We start from the raw sequence: 25,674 nt of genomic DNA, 5'->3' as shown, positions 1-25,674 counted from the left end.
TGGTGGCTGTGGAGATCTTCTCCATCTTAGCCTCCAGTGCTGGGATACTGGGCTCCATCTTTGCTCCCAAATGCTACATCATTGTGTTGAGGCCTGATCTGAACAGCAAGGATCAGTTAATAAAGAGGAAATAATTTGGCCACCTCATGAGAAGAGAAGACTCCCTGGAAAAGACCCTGATGTTGGGAAAGATGGAGGGCACAAGGAGGAGGGGACGACAGAGGACGAGATGGTTGGACAGTGTTCTCGAAGCTACCAGCATGAGTTTGACCAAACTGCGGGAGGCAGTGGAAGACAGGAGTGCCTGGCATGCTCTGGTCCATGGGGTCACGACTAAATAACAATAACAATAAATTATACCACCATCTTTTTGTTTTTTTCCACCAAACTATGAGCAATATATGGGACGCGGGTGGCGCTGTGGGTGAATCCTCAGCGCCTAGGGCTTGCCGATTGCATGGTCAGCGGTTTGAATCCCCACGGCGGGGTGAGCTCCCGTCTGCGGTCCCAGCTCCTGCCCACCTAGCAGTTCGAAAGCACCACTAAAGTGCAAGTAGATAAATAGGTACCGCTTTCTAGCGGGAACATAAACGGCGTTTCCGTGTGCTGCGCTGGTGCTGGCTCGCCAGAGCAGCTTCATCACGCTGGCCACGTGACCCGGAAGTGTCTCCGGACAGCGCTGGCCCCTGGCCTCTTAAGTGAGATGGGCGCACAACCCTAGAGTCGGACACGACTGGCCCGTACGGGCAGGGGTACCTTTACCTTTACCTATGAGCAATATAATCTATCTTTATCCACATCATTAAATTATGTTGTGTTTTATGTGTTGCAATTGCTATGTTAAAATCCCCTATGGTTTCTCTGAGACAGGAGCCCTCATCTTGTTTTAACCCTAAGGTTTATTTGGAAACCAAAAAACTTTTATGAGTACCATAAAATATTAAGACCTGACTAGAACCTCAGAGGATAATTGATTAGAAACTGAACAAGAAAAATCAATACACATTTTTTAAGAAGGCATTTTTTAAGAAGGCTAGTTCATTTCTAGGCTTTTTCCCCTCAGTAAGGTTTCAGTAGAGTTGCTACTGTTATGATGAACCAGTCTCATAGATTTCAGTACAGCAAGTCCCACTTACTTGGGGGTTATGTTCAAGTGGGGAGCACCATCTAAATCCTTTTGAATGTCTTCTATACTTCTCTCTCTCCATCCCAGATCAAGAATACTGCACCTAAAATACCCACATCTGGAATTTTGCGGGCTGACTGGGGGATGTGTGGAAAAGTTGCTGCTTCTGCTGCTCTTCTATGCACATTAGCTGTCAGGTGAGAGTGGGGGCTGAGTAGCGTAAACAACCCCCTGCTGCACCTCTAGTCTCTGACCTCACAAGCCATGAGAACTCTCCAGCGCTCTCCCTCCATAACTGGGTATTAATTTATTTATTTTGATATGCTGGACTGTTCCTGGTGGGTTTATTTAAACTCACTGGTCCAGTCACGAACGACTCTGGGATTGCACACTCATCTCTCTCTATAGGCCTGCGTTTGTCTGCAGACAGCTTCCAGGTCATGTGGCCAGTCATGTGGTCATGACTAAGCCACTTATGGTGGACCAGAGCAGCACACGGAAACGCCGTTTACCTTCCTGCCAGAGCGGTACCTATTGATCTACTTGCACTTTGATGCATTTTTCAACTGCTAGGTGGGCAGGAGCAGGCACCAAACAACAGGAGCTCACCCCTCACGAGCGACCTTCTGATCGGCAAGGGCAGAATGCTTCTAAATGAATATTTTGGAGTAAATGCATTTTGAACATGAGTGAAATTAAGCTCCATTTTATTAGAAAATATAATACCACCACACACTACTTTTTGTTTATTACTTCTATATAGTGTCTCACTGACTAGTTGTGAGGTGCTTTTCTGCCAGGAACACAAATAGTTGTTTGTGGGAATCTCTCACCAAAATGTTCGTTCCCCAAACCTGGATCTTGGAATCCAGAGCATTCTCCTTTTTTGATTCCTATTTTTCCTTTCTACCAATGCAAACCACCTACAAAACTCTTTTTTTGCTTTTAAATTATGCTTTATTATACTTACTTACATCTGTACAACATAAACCTAAATTCATTGTTGTCAGTAAACCGAATAATCAAAAATCGGATAAAATACGAACACTATTGTCAGGGAACTGCCATCGGAGCTCCAAGTGGTGGAGGGGCTCCAGGATGCTAGGAGACCCTCGGATGCTGAGGAGGGAACCAGCAGGGGGAGAGGGAGAGTTTCAGCGGAAACAGAGTTGGAGGAACGGCTCCGAGATGCTTCTAGTGAGAACAGCGGGGAGAGCTCAGGACCTCCCCTTGGGACGCCCACTTTGTGCAGGAAGCTGTCACGTAGAGAATCAAGGCGTAGAGTTTCTGTCAAAGAACTCTTATGTTGGAAGAAATTCCGGAAACGCCCACTGACGGATTCTGCCAGCGATTAAGGCAGCCATGCACCGATGGCTGCGCAGAGAGGGACAGTTTTGAAACTGATTACAAAACTCTGAGAGTGTAAGCGCTCACACACAAGTAGCCCCATATCTCATCACAGCAATCCGTCAGTCCCTGACGCTACTTGTGCGAAGGAAGGCATCATGAGCAACCCAACCGGAGCCGGAGGAGCGGGAGGAGCTGGAGGAGGACCAACTCTGGAGGAGAGAAACAGAGATTTGGAAGGCCAGCTGGCTCTGCTAACGGCGCGGCTCGATGAAAGGAGAGCTCAGGATGCACAGGGGAAACCCACCCCCATTGCAAGGAAGGTACCGGGGTTGGTGAAGAAATTCGGGGGTGACCCAAGGAACTACCAAGCTTTTAAGACAGAGATGCAGTATGCCCTGAACCTGCAGTATGATGACTTTGCCGATGAGGAGGCGAGAGTGGCTTTTGTGATTGGACACCTCGAGGGAGGGGCTAGAGACTGGGTTCGACCCCTGATGGCATCAAATAATGACACCTTGAAAGACTTGAGGAAATTCTTTATCGCGATGGACTTGATGTTTTCCAGCCAGATTGAACAGGGCATGGTACGCAGGCAGTTGATGGCGTGCAAACAGGGAAATCAATCAGTCCGAGAGTATTGGGCACAATTTACCATGCTCATACACAAACTGGGTTGAGACCTGGCTTCAGACCCGATACAAATGTTGTTTGAAGAAGGCCTAGCCCCAGCGGTGAAAGATGAACTTTCCCACGCGCCCCGTCCGGAGTCCATGGATCAGCTGACCAAAGCGGCGCTTACGATTGGTGCGCGCCAAGAGGCGAGGGCTTTGGCGGAAGAAGGAGGGAAAGGGCGCCAAAAGGTGCTTCCTCTGCCAACAGCCAGGACATTTTGCCAGGGTCTGCCCTCAAAGGAAGGCATGGCAAGGAATGGTGGGGGCTGTTGGGAGTGAGGAGGAGGGGGCGAAGGAGCAGGTAAAAGCCAACGCCTGTCTGCCAGCGACAGGGCACAGCAGCCAGGCCAAGGAGCAGTGAATGTGCCCAAGCCTGAACCCCCCCCCCAGCATCCCTCGCCATAGAGATGGTGCTAGAGCTACCCAACGGACATCCACTCACGATCAAAGCCTTGTTAGACTCAGGCAGCTCTTGCAATTTCATGAGTAAAGAATTTGCATCAGAGCACCAGATACAGACGCTGCCCTTAAGTCGTCCTTTGCAGGTCACTACGATTGATGGGAGGGAACTTCTGGGAGGAGAAGTAACCCAACAGATGGTGCCTATGACTATGAGGGTGGCAAGGCACGTGGAAGCCATTGCGTTTCATGTAGCCACACTAGCGGGACCTCCCCTCATATTGGGAATGAGCTGGCTGGCGCTACATGACCCGCTAGTGGGATGGCACCAGCGGACGGTCTCTTTCGGGTCAGCTCATTGCTTGGAACACTGCAAGGGAAGAGGAAACCCTGGGTTGGCCATGGCAAGTTTGGCAGGGATGGAGGTGGGGGAAAAGGGAGAAATACCCCGGCAATACGCCGACCTGAGTGACGTCTTCAGTGAGAAGGAAGGAGATAGACTACCCCCTCATAGATCCTTTGACTGTCAAATCAACCTACTCCCGGGAGCCCAGCTACCAGTGGGCAAACTGTACGCCATGTCGGACAGAGAGCTGCAGGAGTTAAGGGAATTCATAGACAAAAACCTAAAGAGAGGTTTCATAAGGGAGTCGAGAGCGGTGGGGGGCAGTCTAGTGTTTTTTGTGGACAAAAAAGACACTAATAAGCCTAGGCTTGTAGTGGACTTTAGGGCCGTCAACTCAGTGTCGGAACCAGTAGCCTTTCCCATGCCCAGAATTGACGACATTTTGACCAGGGTTAGGAAGGGAAAGATTTTTACCAAGCTGGACCTAAGGGGGGCGTACAACCTGATACGAATGAGAGAAGGGGACGAATGGAAAACCACCATGTTCACCCCACTGGGGGCCTTCGAGTATCTCGTTATGCCCTTTGGATTACAAGAGGGCTCAGCATGCTTTTAATCCTTCATGCACCACGTTCTAGGACCCTTGCTGTACAAGAACTGTGTAGCCTTCTTAGACGACATGCTGGTCTACTCAGAGGACAAGGAGCAGCATGTCAGAGATGTCCGGGAAGTACTAAGCCGGTTACAAGCAAACCAGCTATGGGTCAAACTGGAGAAGTGCCAGTTCCATACAAGAGAGGTGGAATTCCTGGGGTACCGTTTGTCAGACCAGGGATTATCAATGGATCCAAGCAAAGTACAGGCGGTACTGGAATGGAAGACACCTCGAACCAGGAAGGACGTGCAGAGATTCCTGGGGTTTGGAAATTTCTATCAGAAGTTCATCAAAAACTTTGCCCATTTAACGGCACCCATCACCGATTGCCTCAGCAGTAAGAAGAAATTTGTGTGGACGGAAGAGGCGCAGCAAGCGTTTGACCGCCTAAAGAAGGCGTTCTCTTCGGAAGAACAGCTCTTGCACGTGGATCTGCAGAAACCAATGAGGGTGGAGACCGATGCATCAGACCGAGCAGTAGGGGCGGTGCTGCTCCAGCCGGGAAAGGATCCCTCAGACTGGAGGCCGTGCGCTTTCTTCTCGCGGAAGTTGAATAAGTCCGAAAGGAATTACACGGTATACGACAGGGAACTGCTGGCCATTTATGAAGCATTTCGACGCTGGCGACATCTACTAATAGGAGCGCAGCAGTCATGTAGCAGAAATACTCGACTCTCGGTGGAAGGGTAAACAGGTGGAGTACTTAGTGGCATGGGGAGGGGAACCGGAGTCTGAGAATGCTTGGGTACCCGCAGAAACCGTCCAGGATGAGTTTATTGTAGGAGAGTTTCACCGCCGGTTCCCAAGGAGGCCCCAGCCCGTAGCTAGGTTCTGGGAGGAGCAATTCAGCACCATCGACGAGGAAGAGGAGTTTGAGGGGTTCCCAGAATCAGGACAGGAAGAGGAAGAAGAATCAGATGGGGAAGATTATTCGGGAAGAAGGGATAGTAGTAGGTGGAGAGCAGTTTTCGAGTCATCCAAAGACGGGGGAGATTCTTTCCGGGGGTTCCCAGCTTCACCACTCAGAGAAAGGGGGAGAACGGGGGGTGAGGGGGGTCCTGGAGGGGAGGTGGATGTCAGGGAACTGCCATCGGAGCTCCAAGTGGTGGAGGGGCTCCAGGATGCTAGGAGACCCTCGGATGCTGAGGAGGGAACCAGCAGGGAGAGAGGGAGAGTTTCAGCGGAAACAGAGTCGGAGGAACGGCTCCGAGACGCTTCCAGTGAGAACAGCGGGGAGAGCTCAGGACCTCCCCTTGGGACGCCTACTTTGCGCAGGAAGCTGTCACGTAGAGAATCAAGGAGTAGAGTTTCTGTCAAAGAACTCTTATGTTGGAGGAAATTCCGGAAACGCCCACTGACGTATTCTGCCAGCGATTAAGGCAGCCATGCACCGATGGCTGCGCGGAGAGGGACAGTTTTGAAACTGATTACAAAACTCTGAGAGTGTAAGCGCTCACACACAAGTAGCCCCATATCTCATCACAACTATTAAATAAATTTTCATCCAAAGCGCCTGACTTTCTGTCCTTTCCATATTTCATTCATTTTAAACCTATTGCATAAGCTTGTCTACTCGTTTAGTAATAAAGTAAAAATATCCATGTCTTTTTCCTTTTGCATGAATTTTTTACAGAGGTTGTTCAAAGGCTGCTACCGAATTTAAATTACAGCAACTGTTCTCAAGGTAATTCTTGAAAACTAATGAACTGGTGTTCAGTTGGGAAATTTTGGGAGGCCAGTTTAATTATTTGCACTGGTCAGCATTGATAAGAGACTAGCCCACTGTTCTTCTCTTCCTCATTGCTGTTAATTCTGCATGCTCTTTTGTCGTCCCATAAACAGACAGAAACCACTTTGGATGAAAAATCAGAAGCAGGGGTTTGTTTGTTTTTTGGTCATTTTCTGATGTTCCTGATGTAAAGAGAGCTTGTTATCATCACAGCTGTAATTATCACTCTCCGCATAGCTAAGTCTCCCTTGGATAATGTCTCAGTAGATTTCAAGAGAATACTAACCAATGTGAAAACATGGGTATTATAACATCTTCTTGCCATTTTAAGCAAGAGATAGAAGAGAAAGGATTTTCACTTTTCTCTTCTTCAAGTTGTAAAATAGGATTTTATTCTGTGAATTGATAGAGAAGTGATGTTCATGATAAGGCAGAATATTGTAGTGAGGGTGGTTGTGAAGCAAGATTTATGTGCTGGATGGAAATAAGACGGTTTGATGAGAAAGAATATTTGCTTCAGCATGCTGCTGTTTATTGTGCCCCTTCTCTTTCGTCTGCCACATCTGGTGTGCAAACATACCACAAGTTGCACCGTCCATGATCTGTCCAGAATTCCACATGAATACTACCAACCTGGTCATCTTATTGTTGGCGGACTTGCTTCTCACCTCCTTACTGCTTTTGATGAAGAAAACTTCAAAGAAAGGCTAACTACCCATCAGCTTCTTAATACCTTGTAAACACTTCAAATGTCGAATAATCAGATGATACTGAAATCCCCCCTAGCTCTAACCAGGCTTACTCAGAAGCTAGTTCCATGGATTTAAGTGGGATTTATATCTAGGCAGATGGAGGGGGGCATTTCCAAAGCTGAAGAGTTGGCTTGGAAGAAGGGAGATGCAGATCTGAATGTGTCAGTGAGATAGAATCATAGAATCATAGAATCATAGAGTTGGAAGAGACCACAAGGGCCATCGAGTCCAAACGCCTGCCAAGCAGGAAACACCATCAGAGCACTCCTGACATATGGTTGTCAAGCCTCTGCTTAAAGACCTCCAAAGAAGGAGACTCCACCACACTCCTTGGTAGCAAATTCCACTGTCGAACAGCTCTTACTGTCAGGAAGTTCTTCCTAATGTTTAGGTGGAATCTTCTTTCTTGTAGTTTGGAACCATTGCTCCATGTCCGCTTCTCTGGAGCAACAGAAAACAACCTTTCTCCCTCCGCTATGTGACATTATGTGCTCTCCTCCTCACAACCCACAAAATCTCTTCCAAGGAGAGTTTAACTAGGGGAGGACTCACAGACCAAACCTTCCTAGTTTAAAATGGAAAGCCCTTCTCTGTTCTTAATCTTTCACCTCAGAAACTCTCCTGTGAGTGGTCTTAATGGTTCACCTCTATTAAAGGAGAAAGGGAGAGTGAAGTGAAGATCTCTCCCTCCCTCCCTCCCTCCCACCCACCCTGCCAACGTATTTGTTTTTACCACAAGAGCCATTAGAGACACACACAGGGCCAGCCCAAAACCCATTGCTGCCTGAGGTGAATAAAGTTAAATGGTTCACCTATTTTAACGATTGTGTTTAATATTTCTAGACAGGGCCTGGATTAGAAACATTCAGACTGTATTCAGCTGAAGGTAGTGATCAGTGAAGAAATGTCACTTAACAGTCACTTGGGAGAAGTTCTAAGGGATGTGTCAGTTCCAATACAGTGGTAAAGATCAGGTTTTCCTGGAGGAAAATGGCAGGACTTGGGGAAGTCTGAAGGAGCCCTATATTAAGTTAAAATGCTGCTCACTTCTTATTAGAAGAACATTATAAAAGCACATTTCTTAAATGAGCTCAGCTGTCCAAGCAGCCAAGAATATAATCTGAGGAGTTTGACAGTCAGTGGCAGATTGTACCTAGCTGCTAAACTAATCTGTATGTGAACTGGACAGGAGTTGAGGCTTAGGGAAGTTGGTATGAGAGAAAAGGCGTTAGAGGCTGGTGTCAACAAGAGCATCTCTTGGATGTTCAAAAAGTGTTGTCAAGTATATAATGAACCCCAAAGTAAATATCAATATTGGGGGAATTCAATTTAGTTCATATTTACTGTAAATGGGAAGCTACCAAAAAAATTACTCTTAAAAATATATCTAAACCAATATATTTCAAAATCATTTGAAATTCAAACTTCTGCAGTTTGAAGAATCATAAAAAGACCCCTTAGGGGAAAAAAATGCATAGCCTATCTCGCAATGATACAGCATAAAATTCTCAGTGCAGAATTGTGCCAAAGAACTACCAGCATATTCTGGCCTTGGTATTTGCTGTCAAGGAGATCAATGAGAACCCCATGATCTTACCTAATATTACACTGGGATTCCACATCTATGACAATTATTTTGATGAAAGGATGACGTACCGGGCAGCTCTGAACCTTCCCTCCATACTTAGTCCCAACTACAAGTGCAACATCCAGAAAGACCTGGTGGCAGTTATTGGGGGACTGGACTTGGATACCTCCGTCTACCTGGCAAACATCTTGGGCATCTACAAGATTCCCCAGGTAAAATACCCTTGGGGGTTTCCACACTCATTCATCACGATCTTTTCTATCTAGAAAGGATTTGCATATTAGAGAAATAGTTGTGAGAGACAAAGGAGGGTGATCCTGTCCTTCACAAAAAGTGTTCCCATTGTGCTTTGCACAATTAAATAGAATGCGTAGCATCAAGCTGCCAGGTGACATTAAGCTATCAGCATAATAAAAACATGTCTGCTCTAGGCGGCCATTCCTCTCCCCCATTCTTAGGCACACTGACCATTTCTCTCTGATGGAGGTCTGAGAAGTGAATGCTACGTCCATCTAGCTTGGTGTCTCAGGTTCAGCTGATGATGCAGCCCCTCCATAGGGATATCCTATTGCATAATAATAATGTTACTGTTTATACCCCACCCGTTTTACTGGGTTGCCCAGCCATTATGAGTGGCTTCCATCATATGTAAAAACATAATAAAATATTAAACATAAAAAAACTTCCTTACATGGGATTGTCTTCAGATGGCTCGGGGATTGGATAACTCCATACCCTCCAACATTTCTGATGAAAAGAAGGACATCCTAAGAAAAATGGGGCATTGGGGGATCAAATCAGAAACTGGGACTGCTTCTGTAAATCTGGGACTGTCCTTGGAAAATAGGGACACTAGGAGGGTCTGCCACTGTAATGCATGCCAGAGAGCTGCAGGAATGTGGTTTTTCTCAAGTGCTTTTTCCACAGGAGAATGCTGTAGCAGCACACCAAATGCCATGGAGAAGGGGAGAGTGAAGTGAAGATATCTCCCTCCCTCCCATCCACCCTGCCAACATATTTATTTTTACCACCACAGGCATTAGAAATGCACAAGGGCCAGCCCAAGACCCTTTGCTGCCTGAGGTGAACCAGCAAATGATACCCCAGTGGAACTGCAGTTTGCTAATGCTGCTGAGTTAGAGCATGGATTAGGAATATCCGATTCAGGAACAAAATGTAGCCCTCAAAACACTCTCCAGTCCTGCTCTCCCAACCCCTTGAGTGAGTTTGGCAGCTTGTTTTTTTACTGACTGAAAAGTGTCTTTGGATGGAGAGAAGGTAATGTGATGATGGAAGAGTGCTCATCTCACCTCACTTCCTTATCCACACACACCTAAAAACATGTATTGAAATTCCATGCTGCTGACTGACACCCTCTCACTTTTGCTTCATGGCCTACTGGTTGGAGATGGAAGCTGATCTCTTGCAAAGCTGGAAGCCTGCGAATTCCTATGCCCCACAAATAACCCAGACATGCATTTTAATTAAAAGGACACATTCTACTCATGTAAAAACACGCTGATTCCGTGGGCCTGATTTAGAAGGTGATTGGGCCACATCTGGCCCCCGGGCCTTAGGTTGTCTACCCCAGTCCTAACCAGTCTGAAATTCCTTCCTGCAGTATCCTATTGGTCAGGAAACTGTAGTTACATACTTTTCTGATATGCCTTCTTGATGTCTTCTTCTTGATATGTGCTCCCAACTGTTACATACATCCCATGTCCATTTACATACATCCCATGTTCATATAAATTGAGTGTTCAGACCCAGAAACCTCCCCCCTAAATAAATTCACACTTGACTCAAATTTTGGTTTTGGGCAAAATTTAGGTCTCAGCTTTATTGATTACAGAAAGTGAGTGGTTGCATAGGCTCTGGTTGGACTAGCTCCCTGCCATGCAGGTAGCGCTGACCCAGGGTTCCAGCATAGGTCAGCCAAGGGTGAACACCTGGATAGGCAAAAGGTCAGGAATGGACTATGTCTGCCACCCAGATGTCCCCCTGGACTCAGGCACGGACACAACCCCCTCACAGGGGTTGACCAAACCATTTGAGTCCCTGGATTCCTTTAACAGAATACCCTTCACATAGGGATGGCGAGAGCGTTCCCCCATCCCTATCACCTGAACCAGAGCCTATCCACAACCTTACAAGTTGTGACAATTTGCTACGTGGGAGGCGAAACCCAAATGACAACAGCCAATCAGCCAAGTGGGGAAAATTCCTGCCGTGCCCCTGTCCCAATGACAGACGACACACGGCGGCATAGCAAGGTCAACAAGCCCTAAAGTAGGAAGAGGTGGGCGGGTGTTCCGAATGCATGCACCCAAAGAGGAAGCTCTGGGTCATGTGCATAGGCATATATAGGTCCCTCGATCTGCTTGGACTGCGCCCCATTGGCCAAATTGAACCCAGCACCGAGGGACCTACCAACTGGGTGCTGTGGCTGACCAATCTAACCCACCCACAACACAGGGGATCGGATTCCAGGTCTCACTGCAACACATGCCCTCTTTAAGGGAGCACACGATTAAGCTGTATCTCCGCCTGGGGCGTGCTTACTAATATTCATGAAGCTTTTAAGCATGCACAATGCTCTCTTAACTATTCTCTGCCATTCTGAGTCACCCAGACCCTATACATCTATCAACTCTCCAGGGTCAGTGTGGGCTTCTAATACATTCTTTCACAGATAACGCTGTTCCTAGCCATCTAATGGCAACTTTAACAAGGAAAGGAGCCTCTTTGGGAGGATTATCCAATTCAGCTAGCCTGTTTACTCCTCACAGCTGCTATGTCTCCTTTTAAGTGTCTCCAGCAATTAAACTCAGGTTGTAATACATTATTTTGCACAGATAAGAAGTTCTACAGAAGGTTCCCTTTGCGAATCTCTTGTGGGCAAAGAGTTTAAAAACAGAACCTCAGCGTCTCATGGCAGGCATGGTCGTTCCTGCTTTTATTTATTTATTTATTTATTTATTTATTTATTTATTATTCCACACACCCCTCCCTGCTTTCTGGAAACTGCTTTTTTGAGGCAACTTGCTCATCTTGCCTCCTGGGTGGGCAGGCTCTGTATGCACATGCCCAGTCCTTCTGCAATTATAGATGATGCTCCTTTATTTCCTTCTAGGTAACTTATGGCTCCTTTGCTCCAGAAGATCCTGGTCAAAGCCAATCTACTTCCTTCTACAAGATGGTGCCCAATGAAGCCCATCAGTACACTGGGATTGTTGAGTTACTTCTGCACTTTGGTTGGACGTGGGTTGGGTTGCTTGCTGCAGAAAGTGGAGAGAGATTTATTCAGACGCTGAAACCTCTGCTCTCCCAGAAAGGTATTTGCTTGGCCTTCTCAGAGACAAACCTGAAAACAACATATTTGGCTGAGTACTATGTCATGTATTTCCACTGGATCCAAATTTATCAAGCTATTCTGGAAAGTAAAGCCAAGGTGGTGGTTGTCTATGGAGGAACAAAGTCCATGATTGTATTGCAGACAATGATAGCACTAGGTGAAATGGAAAATGTGACCAAGACATCTGATGGCATGGTGTGGATTTTGACGGCACAACTGGATTTCACAGCACCGCCCTTGCAAATGAGCCTGGATATGCAAATCTTCCAGGGTTCCCTCTCCTTTGCAGTTCATTCAAATGTGGTACAAGGATTCAAAGCCTTTCTTCAGGCACAAAATCCTTTTGAGGCAAATGGAAATGGCTTTGTCAAGCAGTTCTGGGCACAAGTCTTCCTCTGTTTATTTCCATACTCCAGTACAAAGGAGCAGGCCAGTGAAACCTGCACTGGAGAGGAGAAGCTGGAGAATCTCCCTTTGTCTGTTTTTGAGATGACCATGTCTGGTCACAGCTACAGTCTCTATACTGCTGTCTATGCCATAGAGCAGATGCTCTACATGCCATGTTTCTGCCCGGAGCCAAATATAGGAGAATGGTGGAAGGAGAGATGCAGGAGTTTCGGCCTTGGCAGGTAATTCCTATTATGAGATATAATTTATTTAACATAGGCAGTGATATGCAAAAAAATGCCCTGAAAAATTTTAATCTCCACATTCTACATTTGTGTGCAGAGAAGCTGTTCATTCAGGACCAGCTCAGTGAAGAATCAGACTGTTCTGCTTACAGCGTTAAGCAGGAGGACCCAATCCTGCACTCTCCAGTTTTTTTGTGGGCAACTTCCTTCGTGTGCATGGGAAAACATGCAGCAAACAGAAGCATGGAAATACAGGATGTAAAACCTTAAAATATGCCCTTTCCTGTTAATTCCAGAAGATCCCACTTTCCGAGCACATAAATAGATCACATGCTTAGCAGGTCATAATGTGGTTTACTTACAAAACTCTTCTAAGTTCAAAGGTTTTTTTGAACACAGCACTCATAAAAATGTTGCAGAAGTAGAAGACAAAATGGTAAAAGTTCCTAAACTTTTTATTGGTATAGAAAATGGTAGTTTCAGATTACATTCTTATATGAAAAACAGGCTTCTTAATTCCATGAAGCTATAGGGAGCAGTTCAGAACTCCCATGCACGAAATTCACATATAGAGTGAGCAGAACAAATGGCTTTGTTGCCCATTTCTTCCCAAGGTAAGGGGCTGGGACATAGGCCAAGTCTGTCAGAACACCTTTTTCAAATGACATTAAACCCTTTATGTATTTGTTAGACACAAGAATGAAGGTTATATGAGGCTAGTTAGGCAGTGTGTGTGTGTGTGTGTGTGTGTGTGTAGATATCCAAGCATGGTCAGTCATTCCTTGGGATTTTCCCCATAGGAAACAATGGAGATCATTGGCTCAATGTGTGCATGCTCGTCCTACAAACCATTTCTCAGAAAACAGATTATATTTGCATGGCACCACCTCTCTGTGTTGACAGTCTGGAGGCATCCTGAATGTGAGAAAGGAGAGACATTTGCATTGCTTCAAAGTTACTCTTTTTCTTTCCATGCAGCTCCACCCCTTTCTTAGGAGTGTGTCCTTTAACAACTCTGCTGGGGAAACAGTATCTTTCAGTGAGAACTGGGAAGTAGAAGCTGGCTTTGATATTACCAACATGGTCACTTTCCCAAATAACTCCTTCATGAGACTCAAGGTTGGAAGGGTAGGCGGGGAGGCTGCTGCAGGCCAGGAATTCACCCTTGATGACAACAGAATGGTGTGGCACAGAAGCTTTCACCAGGTGAGGCATAATTCCTACAGTTATGAGAGATAGGAAAAGAGAATGTTGTTCTACTTACAGATCATCAGTCCAGCACATACCTGCCTTTCCAGCCAGATTCTAAACACTTTTTCTCTACACTGTGCAAGAATCATAGAATCTTGGAGTTGGAAGTCATGTGGTCGGCGATGCAGGAATCACAACATAAGATCTTGCTGGCTCAGATCAATGCCCAACTAGTGCAGAATTGGCCATCCCAGTGTATTTCATGAGTCTCTTGGGAAGAAGAAGGGATTTGCTTTTTGCAGTTGAATGCTGTTGGTTGAGAAGGAAGTAGGGGCTGTGGAAGTTTGTGGGTAGCTGTTCTTTGTCACCAAGTGTAGAATGAGGAAGGGGGCTTATTAGATATGGGGAAGATTTACCTCTCCCCAAGATGGCTTGCCAGGCACCTCCCTTTGTATCTTTAGGCACCAGCCGAAAACATTCCTCTAATGCATTTCTTAGACTTAATTGGGGGGGGGGTGAATCACACCCAAACTACCAAACTTTTCAATTATACTAGGGTTCCAAAGTGGAGACAGGATGGCCGAGCTGGGGCTTATCTTATCTTGTGGGTTGTAAATATCCTGACACACTGACGCACAGAGCTTGCATGACACCCCCGCACTTGGGGATGGCGCCAGGAGTGCTCTTAGAGATAGTGACCTTCTTACCCCAAGATAAGGAATACAGGAATAGGAACATCCTTTTATGGACAAGAGTACAGGAACATCTGTTTGTGATCATGGATTTCAACTTATGTGTATAAGCTGATGTGGCTGGATTCCTGGGGAGGGGGCAAGGGGACCAGAAAGGGTATATAAGCTGTGTGTAACTGCTTTTTAAGTGCTCTTGCTGTGAACTGACCACGCAAGTGCCTTTCTGGTGCTCCGGAGAGCAGAAATAAAGAACTCTTCCTCTGAAGCAACCTCGGTGTCTTTTGACTCTTTCCTCCCTCTCTGAGAGCAACGCTCACCCAACCAATCGGTAAAGTCTAATAAGGCAACGCCCTGAAAGTTGTTGAACCATGAAGAGCCAAATGAGTAGCCTGGCACTGTGCTTTGAATAAGTAGTTTGGTGTCTTCCTACTGCCAGCTGGAAGAAAAAAGAAACCAAAAGTGCTACTGTCAGAGTTGCCTCTAGGTCCCAGCTCACAGAGGACCAACGCTGGTCAGTAATAACGTATAAAAGTCTTTATTGAAGATTAGTTTCCATTTCCAAACCGCAGCGTGCAACTCCACGTCTTAGAACCTAGACCGGCGAAGCTCCATCTGAGTCTCCGCCCCCTAGACACCAGTTTAAGACTCTAGCCTTACTCCACCTCTTCCGTTGTTCTTTCCTCCTCTGGGTCCTTCTGCCCCCTGGGGTTTCCTCCTTTCTGGACTCTTCTGACGCTGACCCCCCTGAGTCTTGCCCCTCCTTCCGGCGGGCTTTAGGACCTGGTTCCCTATCCGGGCTACCTGCTGTGCCGCTCGCCTGTACATTTGAACTTGGCGCGCACGCCCAGCCGGTAACTTTCCTCTTGACCGTTTCCCCGCTCTCCGATGGAGGCGTGGTCAATCCTGACTCATCTCCTCTCGCTGGTGGTGAGAACACTGGTCCCGATGCCTGGGACTCCTCCCCCCCACTGCGCTCTGGTGGGGAAGCTGGTCCTGATTTCCAACTGCTGCTCTGGGAGTCCCCGCTGGCCCCTTCCTTCTGGGGTTTCCCCCTTGGCACCCCCCTTGCCCTGGCCATCGGCGCTCCCTTCTGTGAATCTTCCAATTCGCTGGAGAGGCTCATGGAATCCCTCTGACCACTGTCACCGCCTACACTCCCCTCGGATTCCTCCCCCTCGCTCTCCATTTCCTCCCTCTCCTGTGCCTCTGCTCCTGAGCCCCTGACAGCTACTTACTTCTTTGTGCTAAACGGTTTATCTGTTTCTTTAAATGAGCAGGGTCCACCCCTTTCGGTATGTAACCCAAATTGCCCTCCTGGTTCCAGGAAGGAGAGGAAGGAGGGGGAGCCATTCTGCTGCTATGGTTGTGCTCCATGTCCTCAAGGCAAGATTTCATCCGAAAAGGGTAAGAGACACAGGATATATAATGATTCAAGGAGTGCAATTTAGATATCTTTCTCATTCAAGTGGAATAAAAACCAAATTTCTCCTCCATACCTATTGACAGGTAGCCCCCATAAAGGATTAGGGACCCACTCCTAAAAAGAATGGGTTTGTCACCCATGATGAAATCTTTGTCACAGGTTAAAATGCTGCAGGCAATTCTGAATTAAATGCACCAGTGATATGACTTAGTATGAGACACCTTCCTTAATTCAGGCAATAACAAATAAACATGCGTCTGATTGATACGTGACCGTGCACCCGAGGGAGTTGGAATGGGTTCAGCATAGGACGTGCTGGTGGAAGGGGCTGAGAATGGAACCCCTGTGCAAAATGGTCACGGACTGTACCTGTTTTGAGCAAGAACAATGTGTTTCTGTGGAGTTAGCAAGCCATTACAGGACACCCCACATAACCATAGCTGTCAACTTTCACATTTGAAAATAAGGGATCAGCAGCCTCGAAAATAACGGATCAGCAGCCTCACCTGTCCTGGGAACAGTCTACGGGAAGCAGCAGGAAGCGGTGCTGGAATAAGGGAATTTCCCGCAAAAGAAGGGAAGGTTGACAGCCATGCACATAACCCAACACAAAGTTCTGAGGCATAGCTGTCAACTTTTCCCTTTTCTTGCGAGGAATTCTATTCGGAATAAGGGAATTTCCCTTACAAAAAGGGAAACGTTGACAGCTATGTTCTGAGGTGGGGTTCTCATGCATGACTTTCAATCAGGTTACTCTGGAAATATGTGTGATACCTCTAATTTAACATTATCAGTTCCATACTGGCAGCGTTAGCAGTTGCTCTCCAACACATCCAAAATCTGAATCTTTTATTTTCTTTCCAGACATGGTTGACTGTGCTGCATGCCCAAAGGACCACTATCCACACAGGAACCAATCACAATGCGTTCCAAAGACCATCAGCTTCCTGTCTTTTAAAGAGCCTCTGGGGATGAGCTTAGCATTGTTGGCTCTTTCTCTATCTCTCCTCACAATATTAGTCCTTGCCATCTTCATTAAACATCAGGACACACCCATTGTCAGAGCAAACAATCGGGATCTCACACCTACACTCTCCTCACTTTCCTCCTGCTCTGCTTCCTCTGCCCATTGATCTTCCTCAGCCCTCCAGAAAGAGTGAGCTGCCTGCTCCGACAAATGGCTTTTGGCCTTGTTTTCACAGTGACCGTTTCTTGTGTTCTGGCCAAAACGATCACGGTGGTTCTGGCCTTTGTGGCCACCAAACCAGGATCCCGAATGAGGAAGTGGGTGGGGAAAAGACTGGCAAGCTCCATTGTGTTGTCATGTACCATTATCCAAGCAGGAATTTGCACTGTGTGGTTAGGAACCTCTCCCCCATTCCCTGATTCTGACATGCACTCAATGATGAGGGAAATCATTCTAGGCTGCAACGAAGGGTCAGTTGCCCTGTTTTACTGTGTCCTGGGCTACATGGGCTTTTTGGCCATTGTCAGCTTTGTTGTGGCCTTTTTGGCCAGGAAACTGCCTGAGAGCTTCAATGAGGCCAAATTCATCACCTTCAGCATGTTGTTGTTTTGTAGTGTTTGGATCTCCTTTGTTCCAGTCTACCTGAGCACCAAGGGGAAATACATGGTGGCTGTGGAGATCTTCTCCATCTTGGCCTCCAGTGCTGGTTTACTTGGTTCCATCTTTGCCCCCAAATGCTACATCATTGTGTTGAGGCCTGAACTGAACAGCAAGGAGCAGTTAATAAAGAGAAAATAATGAATTATCTTTTCATCTTTGTGGGGTTTTTCCTACCAAAATATGAGCAATGTAATCTCTCTTTATCCGCACCATTAAATTGTGTTATATTTTACGTCTTACAATTGTTATGTGCAATTTCTTTTAAAACCAAAATATGGTCTCTCTTAAACAGGAGCCCCTGATCTTGTTTTAACCTTAAGCATTATTTGGAAACCAAAAAACTGCCATCAGTACTGTCAGGGAACTGCCATCAGAGCCAAGAGTGGAGGTAAGGCTCCACAATGACGCAGGAGAGGGGACCAGCAGGGGGAGAGAGAGCACTTCCTCTGCAGAAGGAAATCAGTGTGACGCCAGGAAGAAAGGGGAGTCGGAGAGGGCTTCGGAGGGAGGGCTCTGAGACTCTTCCACCGAGACCGGTGGGGAGAGCACCGGACCTCCGCTAGGGATGCCCACTCTGAGCAGAAAGCTTCCATGCAGGGAGGCTAGGCGGAGACTTGGTGTCAAAGAACTTTTATGTTGGAAGAAGTTCAGGAAACGCCCACTGACGGATTCTGCCAGTGACTAGGACAGCCACGGAGTAAGGGCTGTCCAGCCAGGGAAAGGTTTAGCCGGACAACGCAGTCTGCAGCAGTTGCGGCTTACGCACAAGCAACCCCAATTCCCATTACAGCAATCCGTCAGTCCTTGACGTTGCTTGTGCGCAAAGCAGGACAGGCAGCACCATGAGTCAGACCGGAGGAGCAGGGGCCGGAGAGGGAACACAGGGAGGACCAACTCTGGAGGAGAGAAACAGAGATTTGGAACAGCAGCTGGCTCTACTAGCGGCGCGGCTAGATGAAAGGCGGACACAGGATGCCCAGGGGAAACTCACCCCCATCGCCAGGAAGGTACCGGGACTGGTGCATAAGTTTGGGGGCAATCCCAGAGATTATAATGCATTCAAGACGGAGGTGCAGTACACGCTGGACCTGCAGTATGATGACTTTGTGGATGATGGGGCAAGGGTAGCCTATGTGATAGGGCATCTTCAAGACGCTGCCAGAGAATGGGTCAGACCCTTAATGGCATCGGAGAATGCTGCCTTAAAGGACATTAGGAAATTTTTGGGCGCCATGGACCTCATGTTTTCCAGTCAAGTGGAGCAGAGCGTGACTCGCAGGGAACTGATGGCGTGCAAACAAGGGAGCCAATCAGTTAGAGAGTACTGGTCACGGTTTGCGATGCTTATCCACAAACATGGGTGGGAACTGGGTTCAGAACCAGTGCGGATGCTATTTAAGGAAGGCTTAGCCCCTTCAGTAAAGGACGAACTTTCCCACTCGCCCCACCCGCAATCGATGGATCAGCTGACTAAAATGGTGCTTGCTGTTGGAGTACGCCAAGAGGCGCGTGCTCTAGAGAAGCGGGAAGGGAGAGCAGAGCGTTGGCATGACAACCGCATTCCTGAAATGCCAGAGCAACCTTCTCAGCCAGCGGAGCCAATGGAGATTGGAGGGGCGCGCGCGCACGCGGGGTTTCAAACTCCAGCGAGGTGCACAAAAAGGAGGGGAAAACGACCAAGAAGTGTTTTCTCTGCCATCAGCCAGGACATTTTGCCAGGGTTTGCCCTCAGAGAAAGGCATGGCAAGGAATGGTGGGGGCGGCTGGTAGTGAGGAGGAGGGGAATAATAAAGAGCAGGGAAACACCAGCGCTTGGCTGCAGATGAGCGGGCAAAGCAGCCAGGCCAGCAACCAGTAAACGTGCCCAAGCCAGACCCCCCCCCCCGAGCAGCCATAGCCATAGAGGTGGTACTAGAACTCCCTAACAGAGACCCAATCAAGGTGAAGGCACTGCTGGATTCAGGCAGTTCTTGCAACTTTTTTAGCAGGGATTTTGCACTAGAGCACCAGCTCCACGTTGTGCCTCTAGAGCATCCCTTACAAGTAACGACCATTGATGGCAGAGAACTCCTGGGAGGGGAGGTGACCCACCAGACTCCTCCCATGAAAATGAGGGTCTCCAGACACACTGAGACCAATGCCTTTCACGTTGCCACACTGGCCGGACCACCAATCATACTGGGGATGAGCTGGCTGGCACTGCATGATCCGGTAGTGGCATGGCACCAGCGGACAGTCACTTTTGGGTCAGCTCACTGCTTGGAACACTGCCACGGGGGGGAAACCCCGAGGATGGCCGTAGCCAGGGTGGCAGGGATGGCGGTAGGGGAAAAGGGGAAGGTACCACCGCAATACGCTGACATGGAGGATGTCTTCAGTGAGAAGGAGGCTGATAGACTACCCCCTCATAGGCCCTTTGACTGTCAAATCAACCTACTCCCAGGGGCTCAGCTGCCAGTGGGTAAGCTGTATGCCATGTCGGACAGAGAGATGCAGGAGTTGCGGGAGTTTATTGACAAGAACCTTAAGAGAGGTTTCATAAGAGAATCAAGGGTGGTGGGGGGCAGTCCGGTGTTCTTTGTGGACAAAAAGGACTCCAAACAGCCTAGATTAATCGTGGATTTCAGGGCCCTAAACCTGGTATCGGAACCCGTGACCTTCCCAATGCCCCGGATTGACGTTATTTTAACCAGGGTAAGGAAGGGGAAAATTTTTACCAAGTTGGACCTTCGGGGGGCGTACAATTTGATGAGGATGAGGGAGGAGGATGAATGGAAACCCACAATGTTCACCTCTCTGGGAGCCTTTGAGTACTTGGTTATGCCTTTCGGATTACAATCAGGCTCTGCCTGTTTTCAATCTTTCATGCACCACGTGTTGGGATCCCTACTGTACAAGAATTGTGTGGCCTTTTTATAATATTTTTTTTATTGATTTTCCAACACAAATTATAAACAAAACAACACAAACAGAAAAACAAACAAAAACATATAAACATGTATAATTTCAAAGCCTCTTTTTCATAAACCTTGCTTCCCCGACTTCCCCTTGCCTCCCCTTTTCTGCATCCTTGTTTTAAACTTTTTTTCAGCCACCCCTCACGCCAATCAATTAATAACATTTTCTTTTTTTAGTTTCATTCTCATACTTAATCAGTTACAGCTGTAATTCTATATTTTCCTTTCCCTTGACATTTTAGCCCTCATTAATTTTGCAGCAGTTCTTAAGATATACTTTGAATTTCTTCCAGTCTTCTTCCACCGTCTCTTTTTCTTGGTCACGGATTCTGCCAGTCATCTCGGCCAATCCCATATAGTCAATCACCTTCGTCTGCCATTCTTCCAGCGTAGGTAGTTCTTGTGTCTTCCAATACTTTGCTAAAAGAATCCTTGCTGCTGTGGTAGCGTACATAAAAAACGTTCTATCCTTCCTTGACACCAACTGGCCGACCATGCCCAGGAGAAATGCCACTGGTTTCTAAGAATTGTGTGGCCTTTTTAGATGACGTGTTAATCTATTCGGAGAACGAGGAGCAACATGTCAGAGATGCGCCGGGAAGTGCTAAAGAGGCTACAGGAGCACCAGTTGTGGGTCAAACTGGAGAAGTGCCAGTTCCATGCCCGAGAGGTCGAGTTCCTGGGATACAGGTTGTCAGACAAGGGCTTAGCCATGGACCCAAGCAAGGTGCAGGCGGTGCTGGAATGGAAGACCCCCCAAGACCCGGAAGCTTCCGCGCAGGGAGGCTAGGCGGAGACTTGGTGTCAAAGAACTTTTATGTTGAAGAAGTTCAGGAAACGCCCACTGACGGATTCTGCCAGTGACTAGGACAGCCACGGAGTAAGGGCTGTCCAGCCAGGGAAAGGTTTAGCCCGACAGTCTGCAGCAGTTGCGGCTTACGCACAAGCAACCCCAATTCCCATTACAAGTACCATAAAATATTGAGACCTGACTAGAACCTCAGAGGGTAATTGATTAGAAACTGAACAGAAAAAAAAATACATTGAGAGGCATTATTATTATTATTATTATTATTATTATTATGAAGTCTCATTCCTTTCTAAGTTTTTTCCTCTCATTAAAGTTTCTGTAGAGTTTCTACTGTCATGATTAGCCAGTCTCAGAGATTAGCCAGTCTCAGTACAGCGAGTCCCACTTACTTGGGGGTTATGTTCAAGTGCCCCCCCCACATAAATGAAGATTGGATAAGTGGGGAGCACCATCTAAATCCCTATGAATGTCTTCTCTGCTGCTCTCCCTCCATTCCAGATCAAGAATACTGCACCTAAAATACCCATATCTGGAATTTTGAGGGCTGACTGGAGGATGTGTGGGGAAAGTTGCTGCTTCTGCTGCTCTTCTATGCACATTAGCTGTCAGGTGGGGGGGGGGCTGAGCAGCATAAAAAAACCCCTGCTGCACCTCCAGTCTCTGCCCTCACAAGCCATGAGAACTCTCCAGCTCTCTCGATCCATTTCTGGCTATTAATTAAATTATTTGGTTATTTATTGTGTGCAGTGAGGGATGCCTGTGGTAATGGGCAATATACACTAGACCGTTCCCCATGGGGATTTTTAAACTTATAATTCAATGAAATTTTTAAACTTAAAATTCAATAAATGGGTTTATTGTTAAAAAATGGGGCAGAATGCTTGTGAATGAATATTTTGGAGTAAAAGCATTTTGAACATGAGTGAAATTAAGCTCCATTTTATTAGTAAATATAATATCACCACACACTACTTTTTATTTATTACTTCTATATACTCTCCCACCAACCAGTTGTGAGGTGCTTTTCCTCCAAGGATGTGGACAGGCTGTTTAGACGAGTGAAACTGACCACCTGTCTCCTTGATCCTTGCCCATCTTGGCTTATAAAAGCTAGACGGGAAGGGCTGGGTGTTGGGCTTTGCTTCTCTCTGTGAGGGAGCCTTCCCAGACCCGCTGAAAAAGGCTGTCATTAAACCGCTTCTTAAAAAAACGTATTTAGACCTGGCCAATATGGTCAACTATCGCTCAGTCTCAAATCTTCCATTCTTGGGCAAGGTGATTGAGCGAGTGGTTGCTGAACAACTCCAGGCTCGCCTGGAAGAAGCGGACCATTTGGATCCCTTCCTGTTGGGATTCAAGCCTCATCATGGGACTGAAACTGCCTTGGGCGCACTGGTCGATGATCTTCAGTGGGCTAGGGACAAAGGTGAGAGCTGTTTCCTAGTTCTGCTGGATCTCTCAGTGGCTTTTGACACCATCAACCATAACATCCCTCTGGACCATCTAGAGGGGCTGGGAGCTGGGGGCACTGTCATACAGTGGTTCCGCTCCTTCCTCCTGGGCCATGTTCAGAAAGTGATGGGGGAGGTGAGTGTTCAGACCCCTGAGCTCACACTTGTGGGGTGCCTCAGGGTTCTGTCCTCTTCCCCATGAATTTATAGTGACCTGGAAACTACAACTAATCCAGAATGCAGCAGCTAGACTGGTGAATGGGAGCGGCCACCGAGACCACATAACACCGTTCTTGAAAGACCTAAACTGGGTCCCAGTACGTTTCCGACCACAATTCAAAGTGTTGGTGTTGACCTTAAAATCTTAAATGGCATCCATCCAGTATACCTGAAGAAGCGTCTCCACTCCCATCGTTCTGCCCGGACACTGAGGTCCAGCTCTGAGGGCCTTCTGGTGGTTCCCTTAGTGTGAGAAGCAAAGCTACAGGGAACCAGGCAGAGAGCCTTCTTGGTAGTGGTACCCGCCCTGTGGAATGCCCTCCCACCAGATGTCAAAGAGAAAAACAACTACACTACCAGACTTTTAGAAGACATCTGAAGGCAGCCCTGTTTAGGGAAGCTTTTAATGTTTAATAGATTATTGTATTTTAATATTCTGTTGGAAGCCACCCAGAGTGGCTGGGGAACCCCAGCCAGATGGGTGGGGTATAAATAATAAATTGTTGTTGTTGTTGTTGTTGTTGTTGTTGTTGTTGTTGTTGTTGTTGTTATTTCTGTCAGGAACACAAATAGTTGTCCTTTTCACCATTATTTCGTCTTGGTATTATTGTCAGCACACTAATGAAGTGGTGCTCAGGTGGGAAACTTTAGGTCAGATGAATCATTTGCACTGGTCAGCACTGATAACGGACTGGCTCACTATTTTTCGCTTCATCGTGGCTGTTAATTCTGCATGCCCTTTTGTTGTCCCATAAACAGTCAGAAAGAACTTTGAATGAACCATCAGAAACAGGGTTGTTATTATTATTATTATTATTGGGCATTTTCTGATGTTCCTGATGTAAAGAGAGCTTGTTATTATCTTGCCTATAATTATCACTCTCAGCATGTCTACGTCTCCCTTGGATAATGTCTCAGTAGATTTCCAGAGAATACTAACCAATGTCAAAACATGGGTATTATAACCTCTTCCTGCCATTCTAAGCAAGGGAGAGGACAGAGAAAGAGGAAGGATTTTCACCTTTCTCTTAATCAAGTTATAAAATAGGATTTTAATCTGTGAATATTTAGAGAAGTGTCTTTGGTGACAAGGCAGAATATTGTATTGATATTGGTTGTGATGCAAAGTTTGTGTGCTGGATGGAAATAAGGCTGTTTGATGGGAAAGAATATGTGCTTCAATATACTGCTGTTTATTGTGCCCCTTCTCTTTCATCTGCCACATTTGGTGTGCAATCAGACCACAAGTTGCACCATCAATGATCTGTCCAGAATTCCCCATGAATACTACCAACCTGGTCATCTTATTGTTGGCGGACTTGCTTCTCATCTATTTGCTGTTTTTGACAAAGAGGACTTCAAAGAAAGGCTAACTATCCATCAGCGTCTTAATACACAGTAAATACATCAAATGTCAAATAATCAGATGATACTGAAATATCCCCCAGCTCTAACCAGGCCTCCTCAGAAGCGGGTTCCCCTGATTTCAGTGGGATTTACTTCCACTGAAGGGAAATGCAGATCTGAATGTGTCAGTGAGATGAGAGAGCCTGGTCTTGTTGATGTGTTCTCTCCTCCCCACATCCCACCAAATCTCTTCCAAGGAGAGTTTAAGAAGAGGAGGACTCAAAGATTGAACCTCCCTAGTTTAAGATGTTCTTAATCTTCACCACAGAAACTCTCGTTTGAAATGTCTTACACAAGGCTCACCTCTCCTTTGAGGTGATGCTCGAATAACCCCTGATGTTCTCATCCAAGTCAGGCTGGACGATTGTCTTTAAGAGTTATAGACAGGGCCTGGATTAGATACATTCTGACTTTATTCAGCTGAAGGTAGTGATCTGTGAATAAATGTCAGTTAACTGTCAGTTGGGAGACGTTATGAGGGAGGTGTGAGTTGTAGTTCAGCGGTAAAGATCTGATTTTCCTGGAGGAAAATGGCAGGAGTGGGAAAGTCTGAATGAGCCCTACATTAAGCTGAAATTCTGCTCTTTTAGGGGAAATTGTTCTGCAGATATGTGTAATTTAGGGCAAAATTACCAAGAGCCCCCTGAACAACATGCATAGTATATCTCTCAATGATACAGCATAAAATTCTTGTTGCAGTATTGTGCCAAAGAACTACCAGCATATTCTGGCCTTGGTATTTGCTGTCAAGGAGATCAATGAGAACCCCAAGATCTTGCCTAATATTACACTGGGATTCCACATCTATGACAGTTACTTCGATGAAAGGATGACCTACTGGGCTGCTATCAACCTTCCCTCCACACTTAGACCCAACTACAAGTGCAAGAACCAGAAACACCTGGCGGCAGTTATTGGGGGACTGGACTTGGATATCTCCATCTACCTGGCAAACATCTTGGGCATCTACAAGATTCCCCAGGTAAGATGCTGCGTAGGGGATTTCACACATCCACCATGATGTCTTCTATCAAGAAACGATTTGTATAATATAGAAATAGTTGTGAGAGACGAAGAGTGATCCTGCCCTTCACAAGGTAAGGTGATGATAGAAAAGTTCTCATCTCACCCCACTTCCTTGTCCATACACACCTAAAAACATGTATCCCAATTCCATTCTGCCAACTGACATCCTCTTACCTTTGCTGCATGGCCTACCGGTTGGAGTCAAAAGCTGCTCTCTTGCAAAGCTGGAAGCCTGGCTATCAGGAGTCAGCTGCACACACATTGTGG

At 46.7% G+C, this 25,674-nt stretch overlaps 1 protein-coding gene and 1 long non-coding RNA gene across 2 annotated transcripts in view; one reads left to right on the top strand and one right to left on the bottom strand.

The window, feature by feature from the left end:
- LOC309327923 (uncharacterized protein) overlaps positions 1–25,674 on the top strand; it is a 133,129-nt gene that overhangs the window by 100,181 nt on the left and 7,274 nt on the right. Inside the window, 6 exon segments of the mRNA XM_081837536.1 lie at positions 8,546–8,828; positions 11,750–12,508; positions 12,511–12,600; positions 13,582–13,809; positions 15,811–15,890; positions 25,081–25,363. Coding sequence (XP_081693662.1) covers positions 8,546–8,828; positions 11,750–12,508; positions 12,511–12,600; positions 13,582–13,809; positions 15,811–15,890; positions 25,081–25,363 — 1,723 coding nt within the window.
- On the bottom strand, positions 52–24,624 carry LOC309328321. The gene is made up of 3 exons (XR_014150772.1): positions 24,475–24,624; positions 6,910–7,158; positions 52–98 (listed from the first exon to the last, which is right to left on the bottom strand). It is a non-coding gene; the product is annotated as an uncharacterized lncRNA (long non-coding RNA).

The sequence above is a fragment of the Podarcis erhardii genome (genome assembly GCF_964252035.2).
Source record: "Podarcis erhardii genome assembly, chromosome: 13".
Classification (NCBI taxonomy): domain Eukaryota; kingdom Metazoa; phylum Chordata; class Lepidosauria; order Squamata; family Lacertidae; genus Podarcis; species Podarcis erhardii.
The sequence above is the reverse complement of the archived record's forward strand: the minus strand, read 5'-3'. Positions and strand labels throughout refer to the sequence as shown.